This window comes from Pieris napi, chromosome 3, assembly GCF_905475465.1.
Source record: "Pieris napi chromosome 3, ilPieNapi1.2, whole genome shotgun sequence".
Classification (NCBI taxonomy): Eukaryota; Metazoa; Arthropoda; class Insecta; order Lepidoptera; family Pieridae; genus Pieris; species Pieris napi.
Window position 1 is genome coordinate 1,904,079 of NC_062236.1, and position 22,204 is coordinate 1,926,282.

Sequence of the window (22,204 nt, forward strand, 5' to 3'; positions counted from 1 at the left end):
CTTATCATCAGCTGATTAATGTAAATACAGCTCTCACGATTTTTATCGTCACGTAGATATTATATAAGTTTCTTTTAGTATAGTTGATTATTCATAAATTATGAAATTAAAAAGAACATGAAATTTATTAAGTTGAAAAAACCTAATCTAATTAACGAATTAAATTATTCGCCTTCATAAATTGATTTCGCGTTCATATAATCGATTTTAAGAAATATCAAGTGCCAAAGCACTAAGGTTTTCAAATATAATATTTTTCACTATTTGCACAAAATAAGGATCAAAAGCCGCCTGATAAACTTTTACATCATATTAAATCTCTCTTTCTGTAGGTATATTTAAATAAAATTCAGGTTCAAAGGAATGTATAAACCTACATCAAATATATTGCTTTATAAGATGCGGCATTATTCTCTTAAAAAACGGTAGAAAAGTTAAAGGACCACGTTGATAAGTATGTACTTGAAAACCTAGTTGATCATGAACTCATTCGAATATGATCAAATACATCTCACGTCAAGTCACATGGCCTGCGGCACCAACATTACAAAGAGAACACTCAGTTTGCCATTGCGCGTGAGTCGCGCCAAACGTGCACGATCTTCGATTGTTTCAAAAAAAACACGACTGGTACGTACATTTATTTATTTAGATTTAAATTTATAAAGTATAGATAGTTATTACTGGTTAGTTGAGGCGTGCATAACTTGAGTTTTAAAGAAATATTGGTAATAAATTACTGCCATAAATCTACAATGTTTGAATTCATTATTTGATAAGGTATTGATGCTTAACAAAAGGGTTAAATTATATTTTATTAATAGAAACAATGAAACTTAAAAAAAATATGAAGCTTAATATTTGAAATTTATTCTAGTTATGCAATATAGTTTTATTCTATGTTTTTGTAGTTGCATTGGTAAAAACAACTTTTTCTAACACTAAGTACAGGTTATTATGTATCATTTAGCTTGTAAGTTAAATAATCGTTCACATAATTACGTAATTATTTTAATTTCCGTTGCTATTACTTGTCCGATAAAAACTTGAAAATCATTCGTGTATACAAAAATCCTAAATACATGCCAGAACTCTGAATAGACTGGGTTCGTATCCTTATCAAAAAGTATTTCTTTAAAAATCCACGAAATGTGACTGCACTTAACTTTTTACACTTCCTAAGTGTCGATATCTAAAAACATACTCAACAGTATTTGAGATTTGTTAAGTTCGTTACGTAATTAAAAGCCTCGCTACTATTGTTTGAACAAGAAATGACTGTCTTATTTATTTAACTAGAAAAAGCGAAACACCGACACATACCGATTTAAATAAATATTCTATGTATCACGGAAGTCGTATTGCAAATAAATCATAGAAAAAGTATTTTGTAGATAATATATAGGAAGTTGGAAGGTACATACGAAAAAAAAGCATTCGCGTACTATAAGGATGTCATAATATGACCTCATTGCTATATGGATATGTTTTTGTATTTATAACGCTTGTATAAACACTATTATAATAATTCATAGTGTTTATGTAATTGTAGTAGCTTTAATTCTTTTGTCATTGCCATTACTATCCGAAACGAATTGAATTCCATTAGAACACTTACGTTGGTCTTAAATATTTAGTTCAGTGTTATATTTAAATTGTGAAATATTCAATTAAAACTCCTAAATGCCGATAACATTTTCTCTAACACCAGTACCCGCTCTGTAACTCCCAATAGCTTGCTATCCCGATTTCAATGTTGAGTTGTAACATGATCCCAAAGACACACATTATGGGAAGTTACAGAGTACCAGCGCAGATTTTATTGAAAAAAGTATAGAGTAATCTTGCTGACATTGACAATATTTAGACTTGACATCTGTCAATGTGACTCCGTATAAAACCGCGAATTTCCATATTCTATAACTTTTTAAAATTACTTTCAAGTGCATCACTGATATACTAATCAGTTGCAATCTTCTTATTTTATCTGGATGATTTCAAAGTTACATTATCTATGTCAATGTATTGTGATAGATTGAACGTAATAAATCAAGATGTTATCATGACAAGACTACATTGAATTGTTGATAAATCAATGTATTTGATAATTATTTCTCAATTAGAAATCTAAATGAATGATTACATTACTAAATTATCACAAGAATTTAAGTTGTTTTAAGATGTGTTTATAATTCGTAAAATTCAAATGTATTTTATTTGGATTGTTTTTGTTGCAATGCGCATAAACTAAAGAATTTTTTTTTACAGTACTTGACCATATAACTTTTATTAACATTTAATATTAATAATTATCGTGATAACGTTCTTAGCCTATGTTGTAATATAAAATGTATTAAATATACAAAAAGTCGTGTACATGAACGTATGCGATCCTAGTTACGTACATAACGTCACTGTAGATACTAGATATCATTCTATGTCTATCCTCGTATGTCAAAACACCATTTATTTTTTATTCTAAAACTCTTATGTCACTTAACCGGTATAATTATTAAGGAAGGACTTATTTATATTATTAATAAATAAGTCCTTTTTACCATCTACAACTATGGACAAAAACACATTGACGAAATGAAACTTGTTTCCTGTAATATTTGGTCCTCTGGACATAAGAGGTTATCATTCTACAGCAACGTTAAGTTATATATACATGTTAAACCGTTGTTTGAGAACAAGCTAAGCCCTATTTTGCAAAACACAACATTAAGACTCAGTCCTTGCTCCTGCCGCTGTCGGAAATATTACCCTAAACATTTTCCACACGAAAAACTGACACCACGCAATAAGAGCGGCATGTGCAGTGGCAGCTCAAACTACATAATAACCTCGATGTCCAATTACCTGTGGGGCCCCTAAGGTACTTCTTTATAATGAAATAACACTGAGCAAGCTATGGGCATAAAAGAAACGGAGACGAGTTTGAAGGGAATAATGTTCAATGTTAGGTTAAGGGGCATCTTTTTGGGATTTGCTATAAGGGTCATGCAAAAAGTTGTCAAAAGAAATAGGTGGTAGTAGAAATAGTAATATACATAGTAATAGAAAGTAAACATTCGGGTTACCAATAACATTTACGTTAGCTTTTTAATACCTCCGACGACTACATAGTCGGGGAATTATCTGGAAAACATTTAAAAAAAATGAGCAAGGGTCTCCTATAATTGAACCATTCCAAATATTAATTCGCATGGTTTGTTATCAAATGTGCATTTTTCTTATCGTACATTGCTCTGAAATTGTAATATATGGCACTTATTTAGTATTCTTACGTTCTCTAATGAATCGTTTTAATCGTTATGTTAGACCTAAGAAGCATTATAAATAAGTTTACGACATCAACACACAGGGAATGTAAATTAACGATCCCAAACACTTGAGTGAATTATGTACAGCCTCTTGTGCCAATTGTTACTTTTTACGCATATGAACAGACTAGTAATGACAAAACATTCCATAGTTCCAACTTCCAAGTAGTAGATGTCTGAAATAATTACAAAAATATTAAAATACATATAAAATCCGCCATTTTGCATATTTTTGTATGATTGATGACCTGTCAAGTTTATTTACTTGTTTAAGCAAATATCGCGATAAGATTATATGAACATACAAATTCCTAAAATTCCGTCTAAGTTTATCAGCATCAACCTTCATATATTTGCAATGGATTAGTGTAAGTTCTCTTGTTAGTTTACACTGGTTGTAACGTGGATCAAGTTTAAGAGAGTGTCTTCCATTTAATAGTAATAATTATATTAAATATTCTTATTAGTAAATAAAATAACACTTTATTTTATTTATTTATTCACACTTGCATAATTAGTAGGGATGCAATGGGCGGCCTTATCGCTAATAAGCGATCTCTTCCAGGCCACCCTAAGAGGAAAAGTAAAAAAAAAATGATGAGTGCAAGAAGTGCAGAACCAAATGTTATATAAAAAAATATATAGAACCTTACCTTAGTCTTAGGTACGGCGATTGTAATGACGTAATGTTGTTTCAGTCAAGAGAGACGATTCATAAAAATAATAATGCATTATTCAGTGTACGATCGCTTTGATAACAGTCACAGAGTAATAAAGTTAGCTAACCAACATTTTCGAGTTGAATTCGTCATTTATGACGAATCGCAATGTTAAACAAATAACTCCAAAATCAGTCTAATTACCCACAAAGGTAATTTCCTGTTATGTGTTTTCTCTTCTGAAATAACTTGCCTATGTAACGCCCAATGAGTAGACAGATATCTGAAGTAGTATTCTACCTCTGTAACTTGGTACGCTTATTATTAATAATAACAGCCTTTTAATTCAGATACTTTTACATTTAAACACATTTATTCTTTTAAAACTCTTTTAGGTATCTGTGTGCCCTTTTTTGAAAAAAGACCTTCTCCAAATCCCGCCATTCTTCTCTGCACTGTGCCACACTCTGCCATATACCAGCTGCTGTTTCTTTAATTAGGTCTACCCACCTTCTAAGTGGTCTTCCTCTTTTTCGTTTGCTGACGACACCAGTTTAGTACTTTTTTGCTCCACTTTTCAATTCCTCTTGCCATGGTACGCTTATTGCTGTAATAAAAGCATTAGAAAATTATAATCATTTAAAGTTTATCGAAATCTCTATGATTATAGTTGTATGCTGGTAGTTACATATTAAAATGTATTCAAACAGCCTGATACATTTTAGCTGGACAACAAACGATTATATGCTGTGAATCAAATTACGATATCCGGTAGGTACTACTATTCAAGGTGTATTAAAAATGAAACAGGATAATCTTAAAAGTTGGAAGTAGGAAGTATAACGACTCGGAAATAACCCTTGTTTTGACCTTTAAAGTGACATTTATAAATATGTAGTGCAACTTTTAACATGAAGGAAAATAATCTGATACCTACACCAATGAATAATGGGATTAGCCTGCTCAAGCTCTCTACGGGACAGGACTCAGGTTGACTACGTGTCACATACAGCTGACAATTAAAACCTCTTTAGGTCTGGGCCTCAGATATCTGAATCTGTTTCATGATCATTTTTAGATCTAATAGGCAAGTAGGTGATCAGCCTCCAGTGCCAGACAGACGCCGTCGACTTTTTGGTTCTAAGACATGTCGGTTTCCTCACGATGTTTTCCTTCACCGTACGAGCGAAATGCGTACATAGAAAGAAGGTCCATTGGTGCGTAACCGGGGATGGAACCTACGACCTCAGGGATCGTCGCACCTCAGGGTGCCTCAGCCATTAGGCCAACACTGCTCACCAGCTGACCCTTTTCTGCTGACGTTTTCCCACAATCCCACCTGAGGTTAAGTGAGATACGGTCTATAAATGGGCACTCCAGTTCAGGGGATGCCTTTTTAGCCTCCGAATGAAAGAGTATAACATTGATACCTAACATAGGAGTTCCTGTTTGTACTTGTCTTTGCTGTTTTCACAAGAAACAACGATTAGTCTTTGACCTAATCTTGAAATTTGAATGAGATCGTAGAAGATCTGACCATTCGTGAGGGACGAATTCCTTTACAAAACGAATTATTCTTTTAAGGAACAAAATCGGTGCTGAAATGTCCCCCATAACCAAATAATAATATCTTTTTGTTCATAGAAATACTCAAGGATTTTTCCTGTAAATGAAAATTGCCATATGAATAACAATTTCGTTCTAGTCAAATCCTTGTTTAAATAATCATTCAACTAAAATACCGCGGTTGTTATGAGTAACAAATATGTTTGTAATTACTAATTACAGTCATAAATTTAACGTGTCATTTTCAGAGGAGAAGCGATATTATACATATTTTAATTTTTAAATTAGAAAATTAAAGAGCGTACCAATTCTTAAAGACCGGCAACGAACTTGCAATCCTTCTGGCAACGTAAGTTTCCACGGACTTTTATCCAGTGGTGGATTAAAAAATTTTCTGTGGCTGTGAATTTTTTGCCGCCCTCGCCTACAATTGTCATGTCCTACAGTATTGTTCAATCCAACAATTTTGTTGTACATAAAATAATTTTTGGGTCCGATTTTAGCACAAAATTATACACAAACCATCCAGTTCCAAGCCTCCAACCAGTAATAGGACTTATATGTATGTGTTGATAGGAGAACAGGATAGTGAGAAATACATTTTCGCTCTTTCCACTCCAACAAAGTGAGAGCTGAGGGCGCAGAGGTCGATTACTGGTTGGGGGTGGCGAACTATCCGTTTTATTCTTGAATATGCAAGTTTGCTACACCGAATGTACGACATCATCGACAATTAGTTGCAGACTTCTATCTGTAAAACTATAGGAAACTTCTATAGAAAACCGTTATGCAGAAATATTCTGAGGTGGCGAAAAAATTCGTTTCCCGAATTTGCCGCCCTAAGCTCTAGCCCTACTCAGCCTGCTGGTAAATTCACCACTGCTTTCATCACGAGTTATCACTTAACATCAGGTGAGACAATGAATAGAAAAATCCATTGGTACATCCCAACACATAGTTTTTATTTAATACTTACTGCTTTCATTCATGGCTACTTCTTATTTTATGAAGCGTTCCATGTCGACCCTGAACAAAGTCGAATGGCGTGACAATTATTGTCGCGAATCATCTGAATACAATAGGGCATCGGGACTATCTTGATTTCCTTAATCAATTGTTTAGCAAACCATTGATCGGCTACCTGTTTTTAATTGTCCAAAAAATATTTTATTATCTCAATCACCGTAATCCTTTTCATCGGATACTGCGGCCGTGTCGGACGTGTCCCATTAGTTTGAGAGTATGGAGAGTGTGCTTATATCTTAAGGAGATATAAAGAAGAATCAGTAGCGAGTATGTAACCTAACATTAATTATGTTAATTATGTTATAAAAAGCGTAAACAAAATGTAAAAAATCATCGCACACTTGAAGCCAAAATGAGCCCTTTAGTTTTTACCACACTAATGTAATTTAACATTCTCGTTTCCGATAATGTTCGATAACATAAGTGTCACTTAGATTTATGTAACAAATTTAAAAAGTTTGGTCCCTGTGGCAGTGTAACTTTAACGCTGGCAGCATTTCCTCGCTGTATTGCAATACTTGTTTAGCGAGGAAAGCACCAGCTCTGGGCTCACCAACTTAAGTAAATGTAAAATTAGAAGCACTAATATGTATTTCTTTAATGACGCATCACAAGTGTACATTGTGTTACCTACGTAAATAAATGATTTTTGAATTTGAATTTGAAATCTTTAATTGCCGACTGTGGACTTGAACTCCACTGCCCCAAGAGTCTCGAAAGGAAAGACTCATATATTCGGGCCGTTTATTATTTTTAATTAAAACCGAAATAATTTTTAATGTTTTTTTGTTCGGGTCAATACGCAACCATAAATATACATTTATTTAAAACTAGATTATCCTACGTGGTTCTCCTTGCTTGTTTTAAAAGGAAATTCAGTCCATAAAAGACAGGCTTCAAAACCTGTAATAAGCGTTACTTATTTACTTAAAGCCTTAATTATCATAATACATGAATTACCTCATACTTGAATGTAACATGGCTTGCCTAATTGTAACCTTTTTTGCGCGCTTATGTTAATTATATAAGTTCTTTTAACGATTACTCTACTCTACATTTTAACTAACCTTATAGCTGTAGCGTCTCATAAATAATAATATCAATAATAAAACTAATAACGAATAGAATGTTCAATTATTTATTTATTAACACTTTGTTGCATACATAAATAATTGACATAATTTAATCAACTGGCGGCCTTATGTTTTCGAGCGAGCTCTAACATTAAAATTTTGAGAAATAAATAGATAGCTGGAAGTGCAAAATACATAATACATATAGTTATTTGACAACTAAAACAGGAACAAAAAACGAAACTAAAAAAGGAGACATAAAAAGAAAATGTGCACTGATTTAACGCAACAAATTTTAAGGAACGCATTGGTATTACACAATTTCTTCAATCTTTTTATTATATCCGTATAACGTGTTAGCAATGTAATATAAGTTTGTAGATTGTCTCGCATTATTACGTGTCAAATATGCACAGAGAACCTAAAGGAATTTCTTGATTACAATTGAGATCCGATGTCATAAAAACGACTCGTCGAAATTACTAATGCATACAATTATTAATATCTTACTCCTAAATTACAAAGTAATTTAGTAACAAGAATATCTTGTTACTAAATTACAAAGAAGTTTTATACCTTTTCAAAGAATTTAAAAGCTTGTATTAGAAACAATAAAATAGCAGATTGGCAATCTCAATCATTGATGATAACTCCAGTCAATCATTGTTTATTAAAAGAGCCTTGAACCACATTTAGGTGGAACACAAGTCCAGCTTGTAACGAACAAAAAATCTTAAAATCGTTCCGCAGGCATAATCGCTTATAATCTTATTAGCTCTGGCAGAGAGATGTAAAAGGCCTCCGGATTAGATTTCCATTGAAACAATAATTGTTTCGGGTCGCTCGGCACAGCAGTCTAATCGCATAGTAGTATAAATAAAAAAACGTGTGTGTAATTACGTACACGCGTTAGAAGTTATACTTTTTTAGCGTAACAAGATAAAAATCTTTACTTAATTTTTATTCTAATAGAAATAACGACACTAACAATACAAAACATGGTGTCCGTTTTTTGTGGTGTGCGCGCGCATCGTAAAAATTTACTCTCATCATTTTTCCCTAACGCGCCAAAAGAAGTATTAAAAACATTTCAACTAAATAGACGAAGAAATGGGAATGCCTTGCCCTCTTACTTGAAGTATTATACGCCATTAGAAAAATGGGTTGAAACATAGTATTGTTATATGTGCTTATGGGGTAGACTTATAGGGTAAAGGGTTATTTGAAATCATTCAAAAACATCTATTATAGTTTGATGGACTATACATGGTTGTATTTTTATAACGATATTTGCACCTAAAACAATTGAAATAGTGTCATTAGCCAAACATTTTGAATTGATTACATCACACATACCGTGATGTTTGTACGGGTCAAATTTAGTATCAGATTTCAATTTATGATATGTTTTCATTCATACGAGAGCTTTGTGATGTAATTTATTACAGGAAATGTTACAATGCAAACAGTGGTATTATTGTAATGACAAATGACTCCAAATAATCCGCAAAGTAACAATGTTAAAATTTAAATCTGAAGCTACGTATATATAAGTAAATAAATACTACTATAGATAGAGTATGTGTGAGAAACAACCGCGAACTATGACTCCTACATGTCAAAATCCAATACATTTTAATTAAATAGAGATTTGCGAGAGTTATGTAACCGTTAGTTAAGTTACATACATATATGTAATAAAAAGCGCAAACATAGTGTTAACAATCATCATACACTTGTAGCCAATGTATGTAAAGGAGCTCTTTAGTTTTTCATACATTCATAAATTGTACAACATTCCCGAGAATGTACAATAGGTCAACATCACTTATATTATTTATATGTAACAGATGTATCACTTTTAAGAACCCATAAATAAGTGAAACTACACATTGTATATTAGTTATAAGCTCTTGACAGTCGACACGTAGCTTCAAAGTTCAACCAAAGTGTTTCATTTGTTTTGTAACTGTAAGATGAAAATAAGTCAAAATATCTCCGTCTTGCTGTAATCTTAGCCCAATATAAAAGAATTTAATAGCTTGCCACAGGAAAATTTACCCTTGGCATTTAGTTCAGGGATTTTCTTAAATCTTACGCAAGTTACACACTGTATATCGGAATGAGTTGTATTTTTGTAAAGTAAAGAATAATTAAAGTGTCTACAGATTGATAGACGATCCACTTACAATCTATTTACGCCAATGATTTTTCTTGTACAAGTATAAATATTTACAAACAAGTCTTTAACGCTAACATAAACAGTTAAAGATGTGTTATTTATTCATATTAAGCAAACCTCTATTCAGAGAGATTTCAACTTCCAGTAATTAGAGACCAATAGATGGACGTAGTTATTAGAAAGAGGTGATACAACCCTCGGTCTTGGCCCTTAGTTTCTGTATCTTTGTCTCTATGGGTATCGTGCTCGGCACACGCGATTGGGTCTAAGATATGCTGGCTTCGCATGAAGTTTCCGTTTACATTCTGAAGCTGAAGTTTGATAACTTGGCTTATTATTTTTTTAACTGTAATTGTATTTACTTCGTTTTCTTTATGTAAAGCGTATGTTGTTAATAAAATAGTCTACCTAGAACAGAGTTAGGGTTCTTGCCCGTTCTTCTCAGAACAAGGTAGTTTTGCGAACGGATGGCGTAGTCTTGCTCTTTCGTGCATGCCCTAAGTCGCATCTAAACTGAATAAACGTATTTTGATTGATTGGAGTTTGTACTAATCGTATCAGATGTGATCTTGTTTTTTTAAGAAATGTATGTTAATTAATAAAACTTAAATAATTTGTACCTTTCAGAAAGAACAGTAACCGAATAGACCGCCAATATGGGGGCGATGTTCCGGAGCGAGGAGATGGCCCTGTGCCAGCTCTTCATACAGCCTGAGGCTGCCTATACTTCCGTCTCCGAGCTCGGAGAGGCCGGCACCGTGCAGTTCAGAGACGTGAGTTACAGCTTATAATATTTATGCATACATTCTATTTGATATGAAACTATTGAACAACACTAAATTTACTGAAACTTTGATGTTGGACGATATAATCGTGCCCATTGTGAAATTTCTTATAAGAACCTCTGATTACTGGGGCAAAATGGGGCTCAAAAGGCAGATTTATACGTACGTTGTCTTTGGACTCAATTTTATTTCATATACACACATAAAACCTTCCTAATAACGTGTGACTCAAATTCCTTTATTCGTTTAGGTAACACAGTGTACACTTATGAACGTCAATAAAGTAATAAATATTATATGCTTCAAATTTTACATTAAGGCCCGGCGCCCATTATCGCCATCGGCAAGGAAAAGGATCCTTCGGCATCCTACATGCAAGCGCACACTATCGGCAATTATGCTTTGGCATGCTGCAACGCTCTTAGGGACGACGAAGCGTCCTTAAGGATGCCGCACCGTCCTGTAGCTTGCCGTAGCGTCTCAATATCTATTATATCTAATATTATCTCAAACTATCCCCCGAGTGTTGCCTCGGCGCCGACGGCGTACCGAAGGTTGCCGAAGCATTCTCAAGGCTGCCGATACACCAACCTCAAGCATACCGAAGCGGTATTTTTGTTATTACGAACACATATCACGGAAATTTATACTTTATTGCCATTATGTTACAGTATATTGCTATTTGCCACCTAAAATCCTCAGTCGTACCGATGCCGATAATGGGCGCCGGGCCTAACTCTCAAATGAAGGGCGTAGAACGTACGAGAAAAACTGGCATTAAACTCTCCACTTAATAACCTATTAGTTGTTCTAGAACTTAGTAATTCCATATAATCCTTCGTGATAATTTTTATCGCACTTGGAAACTCTTGAGTAGTCTAGAAACCTTTACTTATGTAAATAACGATAACATGTGACCCCGTTTGTGCTATTGTTGTAAGTTATGCCTTTTTCAGAGTGGATTTGCCTTATTGAGTATTTTATTGACTTATCTATAGATAGTAGAACAATTATTATCTATAGATTTTTCTGTATGTGAAGGTAAACATCCTGAGTAGGTTAGGGGAATTCTACCTTTTAAACCTATTTCATTGCCTTTAAAAATCCGTTTTTAACAGGTAACAGTTGTCAAAGACTACATACTTATATATATTAATTGTGACTCAATTAACCTTTGGATTAGCTTTTATATTTTTGTTTATACATATTATTTTTTCTTTAGATATTACTTTATTTTATTTTAGTTATAGTTACACATTTTGAGTTTTTTTTGTTAATTATTTATGCTTCTTGTACTTTACCCTCTGAAGGTGTTTCTTTTTTTATTGTTCCATGTTAGGGTTGCCTGGAAGATATCGCTTAGCGATAAGGCCATTTCTTTCGTCTAAATATATAGGAGTTAAGTAGATAGTTGACATTGTTTATTAGTTTGCGTTTCACCTTCAATAAGAACTGGTTTAAAGAAAGGTTATCAAGCATTGCTAATTCGAACATTCGAGGCCAAACTCACAGACACGCACGGTCCCTGAGGTCATTTAAAAAATCTATAAATTTACTTTTAAAACTTTAAGGGCTTAAAATGCAATAAATTGCTATTTTACGATTATCAATTCAATTTATATAACTCAGTTATCATGTAATAGACTAGTAGGTATGTAATATCGTAAATAATGACAATGAAGGCGTTTTAATAGTGAGAGCTCTTTTATAAAACCTTTTTCTGGCTCTTTTCTCTCTGCCTTTTAATAAATTTTAAGAAATGTATTAAAGAAAAGCTGTGTAAAAAGGCATACTATAAAGTTAACGATTATCTAGTTGATAAAAGGGCCTGGGACTAATGCTAGACAGGCTACTTCTAATGAATTGTATCGCAAATTCATATTTGTTTTAAAATAAGTGTTGTTTGCCATAGTCATTTTGTAAGAAGATATGATATTTTAAAGGAGTACCGAGAGTTCTTTTACGCCGGATTTTTCTCTCGGCCTACACCCTCTGTCTTTTTTGCCGATGAGTAGGGATATCTACCAGAACAAACTTGACGTGGAATACGTGATACCTGTATCTTATGTTCCATAGTAAACATATGTTATTTAATTCTAGCTTTCAGAGTTACAGAATTCTCACATATTAGAGGTCTTAAAATACGGCAAATATGACGTAATTAGAAATAAAACACGTGTATGTATGATTGTATGGGTAATGTATATTTATTGAAAAAATAGGTGAACAAGTCTGCTAATTTGTTTTGTGATTTTTTTTCTAATTTTGTGGTTGTTTTTCAAGTTCATGAATTTTATCAAATAGTTCGATCACCAGCCGTGTATTTTCAATTTTTTATACTGGCTTGATTAAAATAAAATAAATAATAAAACAATATAATTGTATACCTCTGACGGAGTGAGGGCCTCCTCCAAATTCTTCCATTTGTCTCTCATCTTCGCTACTATTTTCCAATCTTCTCCCGCTTCCCCCGGTGGCCGTCCTCTCTTTCTTTTTATTTCTTAATTTACTAAAATGATAATTACGGTGCCGTTGCAGCGTGTAATTCGGTTAAAACGTTAATTATATGTATCTATTTAAAACCCAACGACATTTTTTCATAATAATGGTACACGTCACCTTTTATTTGCGACATTCTTGCGGTGTTCAAATATTGTATTTTTACTTCTTTAAGCTGTAATTTTAATTAGTATAATTATACAATTTAAAAGAGTGACGGAGAGTTGGCAGTACTTCTCCTCTGTTGGTTTGAGAGCTGACTTTAAATGTAAACATAGAACCATACATTTATTATTGACGTTCATAAATGTACATTGTTAACATAAATAAATGATGTTTTAAATGTAAAATATAATATCGTAATGAGAATTGGGTAATTAGTTTGCTATTACGCGCGAGTAACGATGTTTTTAACTCGTTATCAGTTGAGCGAGAAAGAAAGTCGAAAATTTTAAATTCATGACAATTACAAAGTAGATAAGCGTAGGTATATTAATTGAAATGTATTTTTTAATTATGTCTGGAGTAACAATTATTTTTTAACGTTTTTAGTATTGTTGATGTCAGAAGTGTGTGTATATAACTCTTATGAATTTTGATATAGTTATTAGTTTTAACCCGTTTAAGAAGTCGTACAATTATTTGCGAATAAAATTGCGCTATACACGTGACTACTATTATTTAAATTCAATTAGAGATAGCAGGTTATACTTTTTATGAGACTTTACATACTACCATTACAATTGTCTCCTATTTATACATTTAAAACATTTAAGAACAATACGTAAGTATGTTTTAGAAATTTATTGAATAACGTCTATCTTTGAAGAACAATAGAGTAGTTATCGTTAACCATTTAAATCGACGTATCGGTTTTAATGTGAATACGATAACAAGATATGTTAGCAAAACAAGCAATGTTCATTTTTTTATTTTTAAAATAATATTGCATTAATTTATTTTGCTAGTCAGTGAAACATCTCCAAAAAACACAGCAACAAAATCATTGGCTTAGTGGCTTCAGCGTGAGAATCCTTGAGGTCGTAGGTTCCATCCCCCGGCCCAATGGACTTTCTTTCTATGTGCGCATTTCACATTCTCTCGAATTACCTTACCTCACCGCCTTAGACCCAAAAAGTCGACGGCGTGTGTCAGGCACAGGAGGCTGATCACCTACTTGCCTATTAGACTGACAAATGATAATGAACCAGAGATAGACATCTGAGGCCCAGACGTAAAAAGGCTGTAGCGCCACTGATATTTTTTTAATTTAGTTTAATCAATAAACGAAACATCTAAAAATTAATATTTCAGTTAAACGAATTAGCAGCAAAATTAGTTATGTAAAAGTTGTACTAGACATTTTGTTTGATGCTAAAGGAATTTTTCAAATAACAAATGAAACATCTATAAATATTTTTTCCAGTTAAACGCAGACGTGAACGCGTTCCAACGCAAGTTCGTTAATGAAGTGCGACGCTGCGATGAGATGGAGAGGAAACTGCGCTACATCGAGGCGGAAGTGCACAAGGACAAAGTTCACATCCCAACTGTCAAAGATCTGCCACGAGCCCCCAACCCGAGAGAGATTATCGACCTTGAGGTATGTTGAAATCTACGGGTTAATAATAATTATTTATTTATTTAAATATTACACAAGAACAGTGTCTTGTACGTACTGTGTACACTTCCGTATGTTAAATATCCTATTTGGTAAATTAGGTTAGTTGCTTGTCGTAAAAACCTTTTAGTCCTTAGTACAGTTTAGTATAAGATTCAAGGGATTATAGCATGACGCATCATGACGTGTCACCGCGTTTTGGTCTAGGGTTGCTGTTCATTAATTACAATGATCGAACATAGAGCAATTTTCCATTATTTCTGTCGAATTTATTTAATTATTAATTAATTAATAATTAGCTCGTGAACGCAGAAGACTCAGCCCAATACAGCCTACAAATTTCTTATACTTATAAGTTATAACATAGTGGGGTACATGGCCATATAAGTTTGCCAACAACAATAATTATGTTTGAATAAAGAGGTCTTTCAAGGAATTTCAATAATTAGGTGCTAATTAACTTACGGAATAATTTAATGTTTTAAATAAATAATAACTTAATTTATATAAAATTTCTAGGCGCATTTGGAGAAGACAGAGAACGAAATCCTAGAGCTGTCCCACAACGCTATCAATCTGAAACAGAACTACTTAGAACTGACGGAGTTGAAGCATGTCTTGGAGAAAACCGAGGCATTTTTCCTTGCCCAAGAAGAAAGTGGCATGGATTCATTGACTAAGTGAGTTGTACTACTCCTCTATTTAATTAATAATAATAATTTAATAATGTGATGATGTAGTGATAAAATGATATAAGAATTGACTATAATGTAATTCTATGAAAAATTCCACCTTTTAAGACAAATTTGCACGCCCTTATATGTGACAGAATATGCGAAATTTAGATTGTACCACCAAAATATTTTAGTACCATATTCTTGCAAATAAGTTTTCATTATTTCCATTATTAACCTTTCACAACAATCAGTTAGATAATTGTTTTTTCGTGTTACATATTTGAAAAATAATATACTTAAGCAAAATGTTTATATTTTTCAAATCTCAGTATGTTTAGAAATAAAGGATTTGGTGGAGTACAATTCATACCTTCTTTTCATTTCTGGGTCACACGATTTGATGTATTTTTGATTTTCTAAAGTGCGGATTATTGTAAACTATAGATGTGCTATAATTTGAGGTTTACAATCTATTTTTATATTACCAGATCGCTGATGTCCGACGAGACAGGTCAGCAGGCAGCCAATCGTGGACGCCTTGGCTTCGTAGCAGGTGTAGTACAGCGTGAGCGCGTTCCAGCATTCGAGAGAATGCTCTGGCGTATTTCTCGCGGAAACGTATTCTTGCGTCGTGCTGAGCTGGACAAGCCACTTGAGGATCCTACATCTGTAAGTACTGCCTAAATGAGAGCCTTCATTCGCGATGCAAGTCGACCAGAAGATAGATGAATTTCAAATAACAAATGTTAAACGTAAATATTATCCAAAAAGACCAAGTTACAAACCCATTTTTTTTTGTGTATATTTTTTCGACTCATTTTTTATGCCAGATCGAAATAGATTTTGCATCGTTCTAATTATGATAATAATGCGTATTAAACATGCTCTGTACTAAAGTAACGAACAGTTTTTGTATCATATCTTTTTGAGGTAATTAATAATTGAAGCTTTATTTGGCATTTTTATTATTAAAGAAAATTCTTTAAACATGTAGTCATTTAATTTTCTATTCCCAGGGTAACGAAATCTATAAGACCGTGTTTGTGGCCTTCTTCCAAGGAGAACAACTGAAGTCCCGCATCAAGAAAGTGTGCACAGGTTTCCATGCTTCACTATACCCCTGCCCACCTTCGAACTCCGAGAGACAGGATATGGTCAAGGGAGTTAGGACACGACTTGAAGATCTTAACATGGTAAGTAAACTTATGACAAAAGGAGGAAGAAAAGTCAATTACCTGGTGGTGCTGAGATACTAGACTTGTTTTGAGGACTCAAATATTTTTCATCCTAGATAAGTTGAAAAATAAATCTTGATAACTCGCTAGAATTGAAATATTTGATTTAAATGTTGTCTTTGTCGAAATTTAAAACCACCTTTATAGATGAAATCGTAATAGTCGTAGAATAGTGATGTATCTGAAAAATAGTAAACTTTACGGGGCAGCCATTTTAAAATAATATAATCATTAATCATGTTAGTTTTTGTCATAACTATTTTAATTCATATTCTGTTATTATTAAAATTGGCATGCAAGCAAAAAAAGTGTTTGTTTGAAACAAAATAAAAATAATAACATTAAATTACACAGTTTTCTAGAAAAATCACATGTTTCTATCAAATCCGTGATTGATTTGAAATTTAAAACACATGGATTTTTTTTAATGTAGCCGTAATATTTAGTCAATGTAGTATCCAAATATGATAAAAAGTGGATTTTGGATTTTTTTTCAAATCCGACATTGTTCTACGTATTTCATGACGAAATACTCAATTTTAACTTTCATTAATAATTTTAAGGTTCTCAACCAAACCCGCGACCATAGACAGCGTGTTCTCGTGAGCGTTGCAAAGGAATTGCAGAGCTGGTCCATCATGGTCCGCAAGATGAAGGCGATCTATCATACTCTGAACCTGTTTAATATGGACGTTACCCAGAAGTGTCTGATCGGAGAGTGCTGGGTGCCCACTTCCGATTTGCCCAACGTACAAAAGGCTTTAGCTGATGGTTCGGTAAGTTTCATTCTTTATTATTTTTTATAGAACGAGGCAAACGGGCAGCTCACCGGATCTTATAACGCCTGCCAGCGACACTTACATTGCTAGAAGGTTGCGTTGCCCTTTCAAAGTGGGTACGCTTTTTTCTTGAAGAACTTTAAGTGGAATTGGTTCTGTATTAGCCATTCTTTTAGGCTTCTGGGCTTCTGTTGCTTAATTTATATTTGCCGATAAATCGGACGTATAGAGCAGTGTTGGCGTAGTGGCTTTAGCGTGCGACTCTAATACCTGAGGTCGTAGGTTCGATCCCCGGCTGTGCAACAATGGACTTTCTTTCTATGTGCGCATTTAACATTTGCACGGTGAAGGAAAACATCGTGATGAAACCGACATGTCTTAGACAAAAAAAGTCGACGGCGTGTGTCAGGCACTGGCGGCTGATCACCTGCTTGCCTATTAGATAAAAAATGATCATGAAACAGATTCAGATATCTGAGGCCAAGTCCTAAAGAGGTTGTTGTAGCGCCACTGTTTTTTATAATCGGACGTATAAAATTTGTCTACAACTGATTTAATATTCCGAGTATTCTCAATTAATTTTTTGACCTTCTAAGTATTTATTTATTTATAAAAGTTTGCCAACGCTCGGCACACTGATACATTGGCACAAGAAATATTAAATAAATGTTTTAATGTGAGAAGCACTTATAGGCAAACATGCTTGCATTCGTCTGAATTCGGATAAGGTCACGATATATATACTAACCTTCAATGTTTACTGTTTATAGAACGCGTGTGGCAGCTCAATCCCATCTTTCCTGAACTGCATTGAAACAGACGAAATTCCCCCAACCTTTAATAGGACCAACCGATTCACCCGTGGTTTCCAGACCCTCATTGATGCTTACGGAGTTGCCTCATACAGGGAATGTAACCCAGGTAACTATTGTGCACCATTACAGTCCTGACTCTTAATTTGAATTCGACAAAGACGTTATTTAAATATCAAATTTAGGTTTTCTCTTTCTAAGGCGTTATTTTTTATCAAAATGTCATTTAAAAAAAATATCGACAAATAATTTCCAGAGAAAAAGGTTGATAACTAGGTGCTTCTTTCACTTCTTCTCTTCTAAAAACCTACACGCGTGTGCGAAGGAGGGATTAACGTTGTGTCTGTTTCAGCACTCTACACAATCATAACTTTCCCATTCTTATTCGCGGTGATGTTCGGAGATTTGGGTCATGGGAGTATCATGGCCTTGTTTGGGCTCTGGATGGTAGTCAAGGAGGTGTCCCTTGCTGAAAAGAAGTCCAACAACGAAATCTGGAACATTTTCTTCGCTGGTCGCTACATTATTCTTCTCATGGGTCTGTTCTCCATGTACACTGGACTGGTCTATAACGATATCTTCTCAAAGTCGATGAATATTTTCGGATCGACATGGTACATACCATATGACAATGACACATTAGAGCATAATGCCGCACTTACCTTGGACCCGAAACATTCTTACGTTAACGCCCCTTACTTCATCGGTATTGATCCTATTTGGCAGGTAAATATTAAAATTAAATTTAGACCTAAATAACTTAGTATATAGAAATCAGAACTGTTTGATATCCAGATAAAAAATCCTCCGTCGGAATCATATGTAGCATTTTATCTAGTTAAAACCTTTAAACCAGGTTAAATAAAAAGTAATGTACCTACATACAAACATTTTTCAAATATTATTAATAATCAATTACTTAAATGTAAAAACTTTTGCATTGTTTATGAAGCTATATTTTTTACAATCACTAAAAAATAACTTTAAATATAGTCGGATTAAGTTTCTCACAAGTTTTTGATTTCAGTCTGCTGACAACAAGATCATTTTCCTCAACTCGTACAAGATGAAGCTGTCAATCATTTTCGGTGTCGTCCACATGATCTTCGGTGTCTGCATGAGTGTTGTCAACTACAAGTAAGTCTAACTCTCGTAATATAAACTTATTCTTTTTTATTATAAAATTGATTTATAATTACTAAGGCTGCTGTGATTATTTAACATTTTACAAGCTTTTTAGTTCCTGCCTTACCGTTTAAAACCTCTTTGAATAGAATAGTAATAGCTAGTGCAATACGTAAGATGCTGAACTATAAATTTTGGTCCTCCGAGCAGGATTCGAAAGATTTAATAATTTATTGAATGCATTTATGAATGTAAATGTCGGTGACGCCTAAATTAATAATTTCAGCTTCTTCAAGCGTCGTTACTCAATCATCCTGGAGTTTTTGCCCCAAGTCATTTTCCTGTGTCTGCTCTTCTTATACATGGTGTTCATGATGTTCTTCAAGTGGCTTGCGTACAGTACTTTCTCCACAGGTATGATTAGATAAGTTCTGTGTGCAATATTCATCATATTTTGCTAATATTCACATTCGATAGACCAATATTATCGTTTTTAATAATTCGTTTAGTTTCAATTGTTTAATATGAAAAATATCGCAGATGAGGCGTACAAGCAAGGCTGCGCACCATCAGTACTTATCCTCTTCATCAACATGATGCTGTTCTCAAGCAACGAACCTGAAAAAGGGTGCAAAGAGTTTATGTTCGACGGTCAGGGTTTGGTCCAAAGAGTATTTGTCCTGGTCTCCTTGGCCTGCATCCCGGTCATGTTATTGGGCAAGCCACTGTACCTGCTCGCTACTAAGAAGAAGAAGGATGAAAAGGTAAATAAAATTTTCATTCAAAACTTTTATATATTACATTGTTACCATCACTTTTCATTGTGAACGGTTGGCAAAGAATAAAGTTTTAGGCCGTATTCAGACTCAAATCTAGACTTACGTAACTAGGCTATTTAGTTTAGTTACTAACAGTTCACTTTGCGAACTTAGATTAGCGAGTCTTTTCATCACGTCAACATACTTTGACAGAGACGAAAGAATAATCGGTCTTTAATATACAAATATTCTTATAGCCAGAACAATCGAATGGCAACTTAAACCATGGCATTGAAATGCAAGAACAGACAGACATATCCGAGGCGGCCCCGCCGAAAAAAGCAGAATCACACGACCACGAGGAAGAGGAGTTCAGTGAAGTCATGATTCATCAAGCCATTCACACCATTGAATACGTCCTCAGTACCATCTCTCACACAGCCTCCTATTTGCGGCTGTGGGCTTTATCATTGGCTCACGCAGGTAAAGATATGCTTCCTATTAGTCGTGTAAAAAATCTAACTTTATATCTTATAAAAAATACTGGTATTGAGAGTTAAGTTCGCTGGCGGTTGTTGTAGGAATGTTCAAATATAAAGTAAATAAAACTCATTGTTTGAAGTTGGGTGACAAATCTGTAATCGTTTAAAACTTGAGCTTATATTACTAACATATAATTTATTTTGGGTATAAGTGTAGTCGGACCTATTGGAGATTATCGAAAACGAGAATGTTATATTGCAATTTTATTTATGATTGTGGGAAAAACTAAAGGGCTCATTTTGGCTTCAAGTGTGCGATAATTGCTAATATTTTGCAGCGCTTCTAATTATTAACTAAAATATGTAACTTAACTAATTTAGGTTACATAACTTAGAGTCAAAAGTTATTCTCAGACTTAGTAAACTTAGAAAAATTTAACACACAAATAGTTCCCACTATAATTTGTGCTACAAAAAAATTATAATGTTTACAGAGCTGTCAGAAGTATTATGGAGCATGGTGTTAGCTATGGGGCTCAAAACGGACGGTTACGTCGGAGCTATTAAGCTGTACGTGGCGTTCTGTTTCTGGGCGCTCTTTACCCTGGCCATCCTGGTCATGATGGAAGGTCTTTCCGCTTTCTTGCATACACTGCGTTTGCACTGGTGAGTAACTTTTAGTAATTATTTTATCAAGATAGTTTAATATAACCGGTGGTAGCAAAATACAAGACCTTTCTGTCTTTTCTGGTCTGGCCATGCGTCATACTCGTGAATACGGTGATGTTAGTTATTTCAACTATGTATTTGCGTGTTGTTCCCACGAGAATGTAAGTGCGTGCTCCTATTTCACCATGCCTCCTGCTCATGCATCAAATCTTTGTTTTTTAATTTGTTTTATTATTATTAATTACCTACTTAATTACTTTATTGCCAGTTCTTCTCTGCCGTTCGACGCCCTTGATTTCAGAACTGGCAGTAAATGTAAAATTAGAAGCATTTCATATCTATTTTTCTTTGACGTTGATGAGTGTACATTGTTACCTATATGAATAAATGATTTAGAATTTGAATTTTCCGTTCAGCGTTCAGCAGTCTCTTCCGTGACTGAAACGCGGGCTTCGGTTATTCTTGAGTAACTTGAGACAGTAAAAATAATAAATTGACGTCACTTAAATTAGTTTGGTTAATGGACCTTGTCTAGAAATTCTGTGACGGGCGTGACTCGCCATTTGTATTAAATTTTTATAGGTAAAGTTGACGGTCGGTCACGTGACGTTTTTTATACAAATTGTGTATCACGCTTGACAAAACGCGTTTTGGCTAAGGCCCTATAATTAGTACAGAATTTTATAAAACGTTAACACTATTTTCCAGGGTGGAGTTCATGAGCAAGTTCTACTCAGGTCTGGGATACGTCTTCCAACCCTTCTGCTTCAAGACAATCCTCGAACAAGACGAGAAAGATGAATAAACTAGATTATAAATGACATTTATGTCACTGCAAGTAGTAAATAAAGTATTTAGTCTCTGTAATATGTAGTATTAATTAAACAACCAAACTTAGATTTCTAACCCAAAAAAAGGTTGTTTGTAAAG

The 22,204-nt window shown here is 34.0% G+C and overlaps 1 protein-coding gene across 1 annotated transcript; it reads left to right on the plus strand.

Annotated features, from left to right (window-relative positions):
* Positions 1-500: 500 nt before the first annotated feature.
* On the plus strand, positions 501-22,141 carry LOC125063509 (V-type proton ATPase 116 kDa subunit a 1). Its single transcript, XM_047669990.1, has 15 exons — positions 501-630; positions 10,460-10,605; positions 14,543-14,719; positions 15,257-15,417; positions 15,903-16,083; positions 16,431-16,607; positions 17,213-17,425; positions 18,199-18,349; positions 18,593-18,966; positions 19,268-19,377; positions 19,652-19,779; positions 19,906-20,129; positions 20,381-20,606; positions 21,100-21,271; positions 21,983-22,141. Exons 2-15 carry the CDS (start codon positions 10,489-10,491, stop codon positions 22,077-22,079), a joined length of 2,508 nt encoding a protein of 835 aa, XP_047525946.1. The 5' UTR covers positions 501-630; positions 10,460-10,488; the 3' UTR covers positions 22,080-22,141.
* The last annotated feature ends 63 nt before the right edge of the window (positions 22,142-22,204 follow it).

Coding starts and splice junctions, on each gene's coding strand:
- LOC125063509 (XM_047669990.1), top strand. CDS start 10,489: ATGGGGGCGATGTTCCGGAGCGAGGAGATGGCCCTGTGCCAGCTCTTC. Junction 16,608..17,212: donor GACTTGAAGATCTTAACATG/GTAAGTAAACTT, acceptor AATAATTTTAAG/GTTCTCAACCAAACCCGCGA. Junction 20,130..20,380: donor AGAAGAAGAAGGATGAAAAG/GTAAATAAAATT, acceptor ATATTCTTATAG/CCAGAACAATCGAATGGCAA.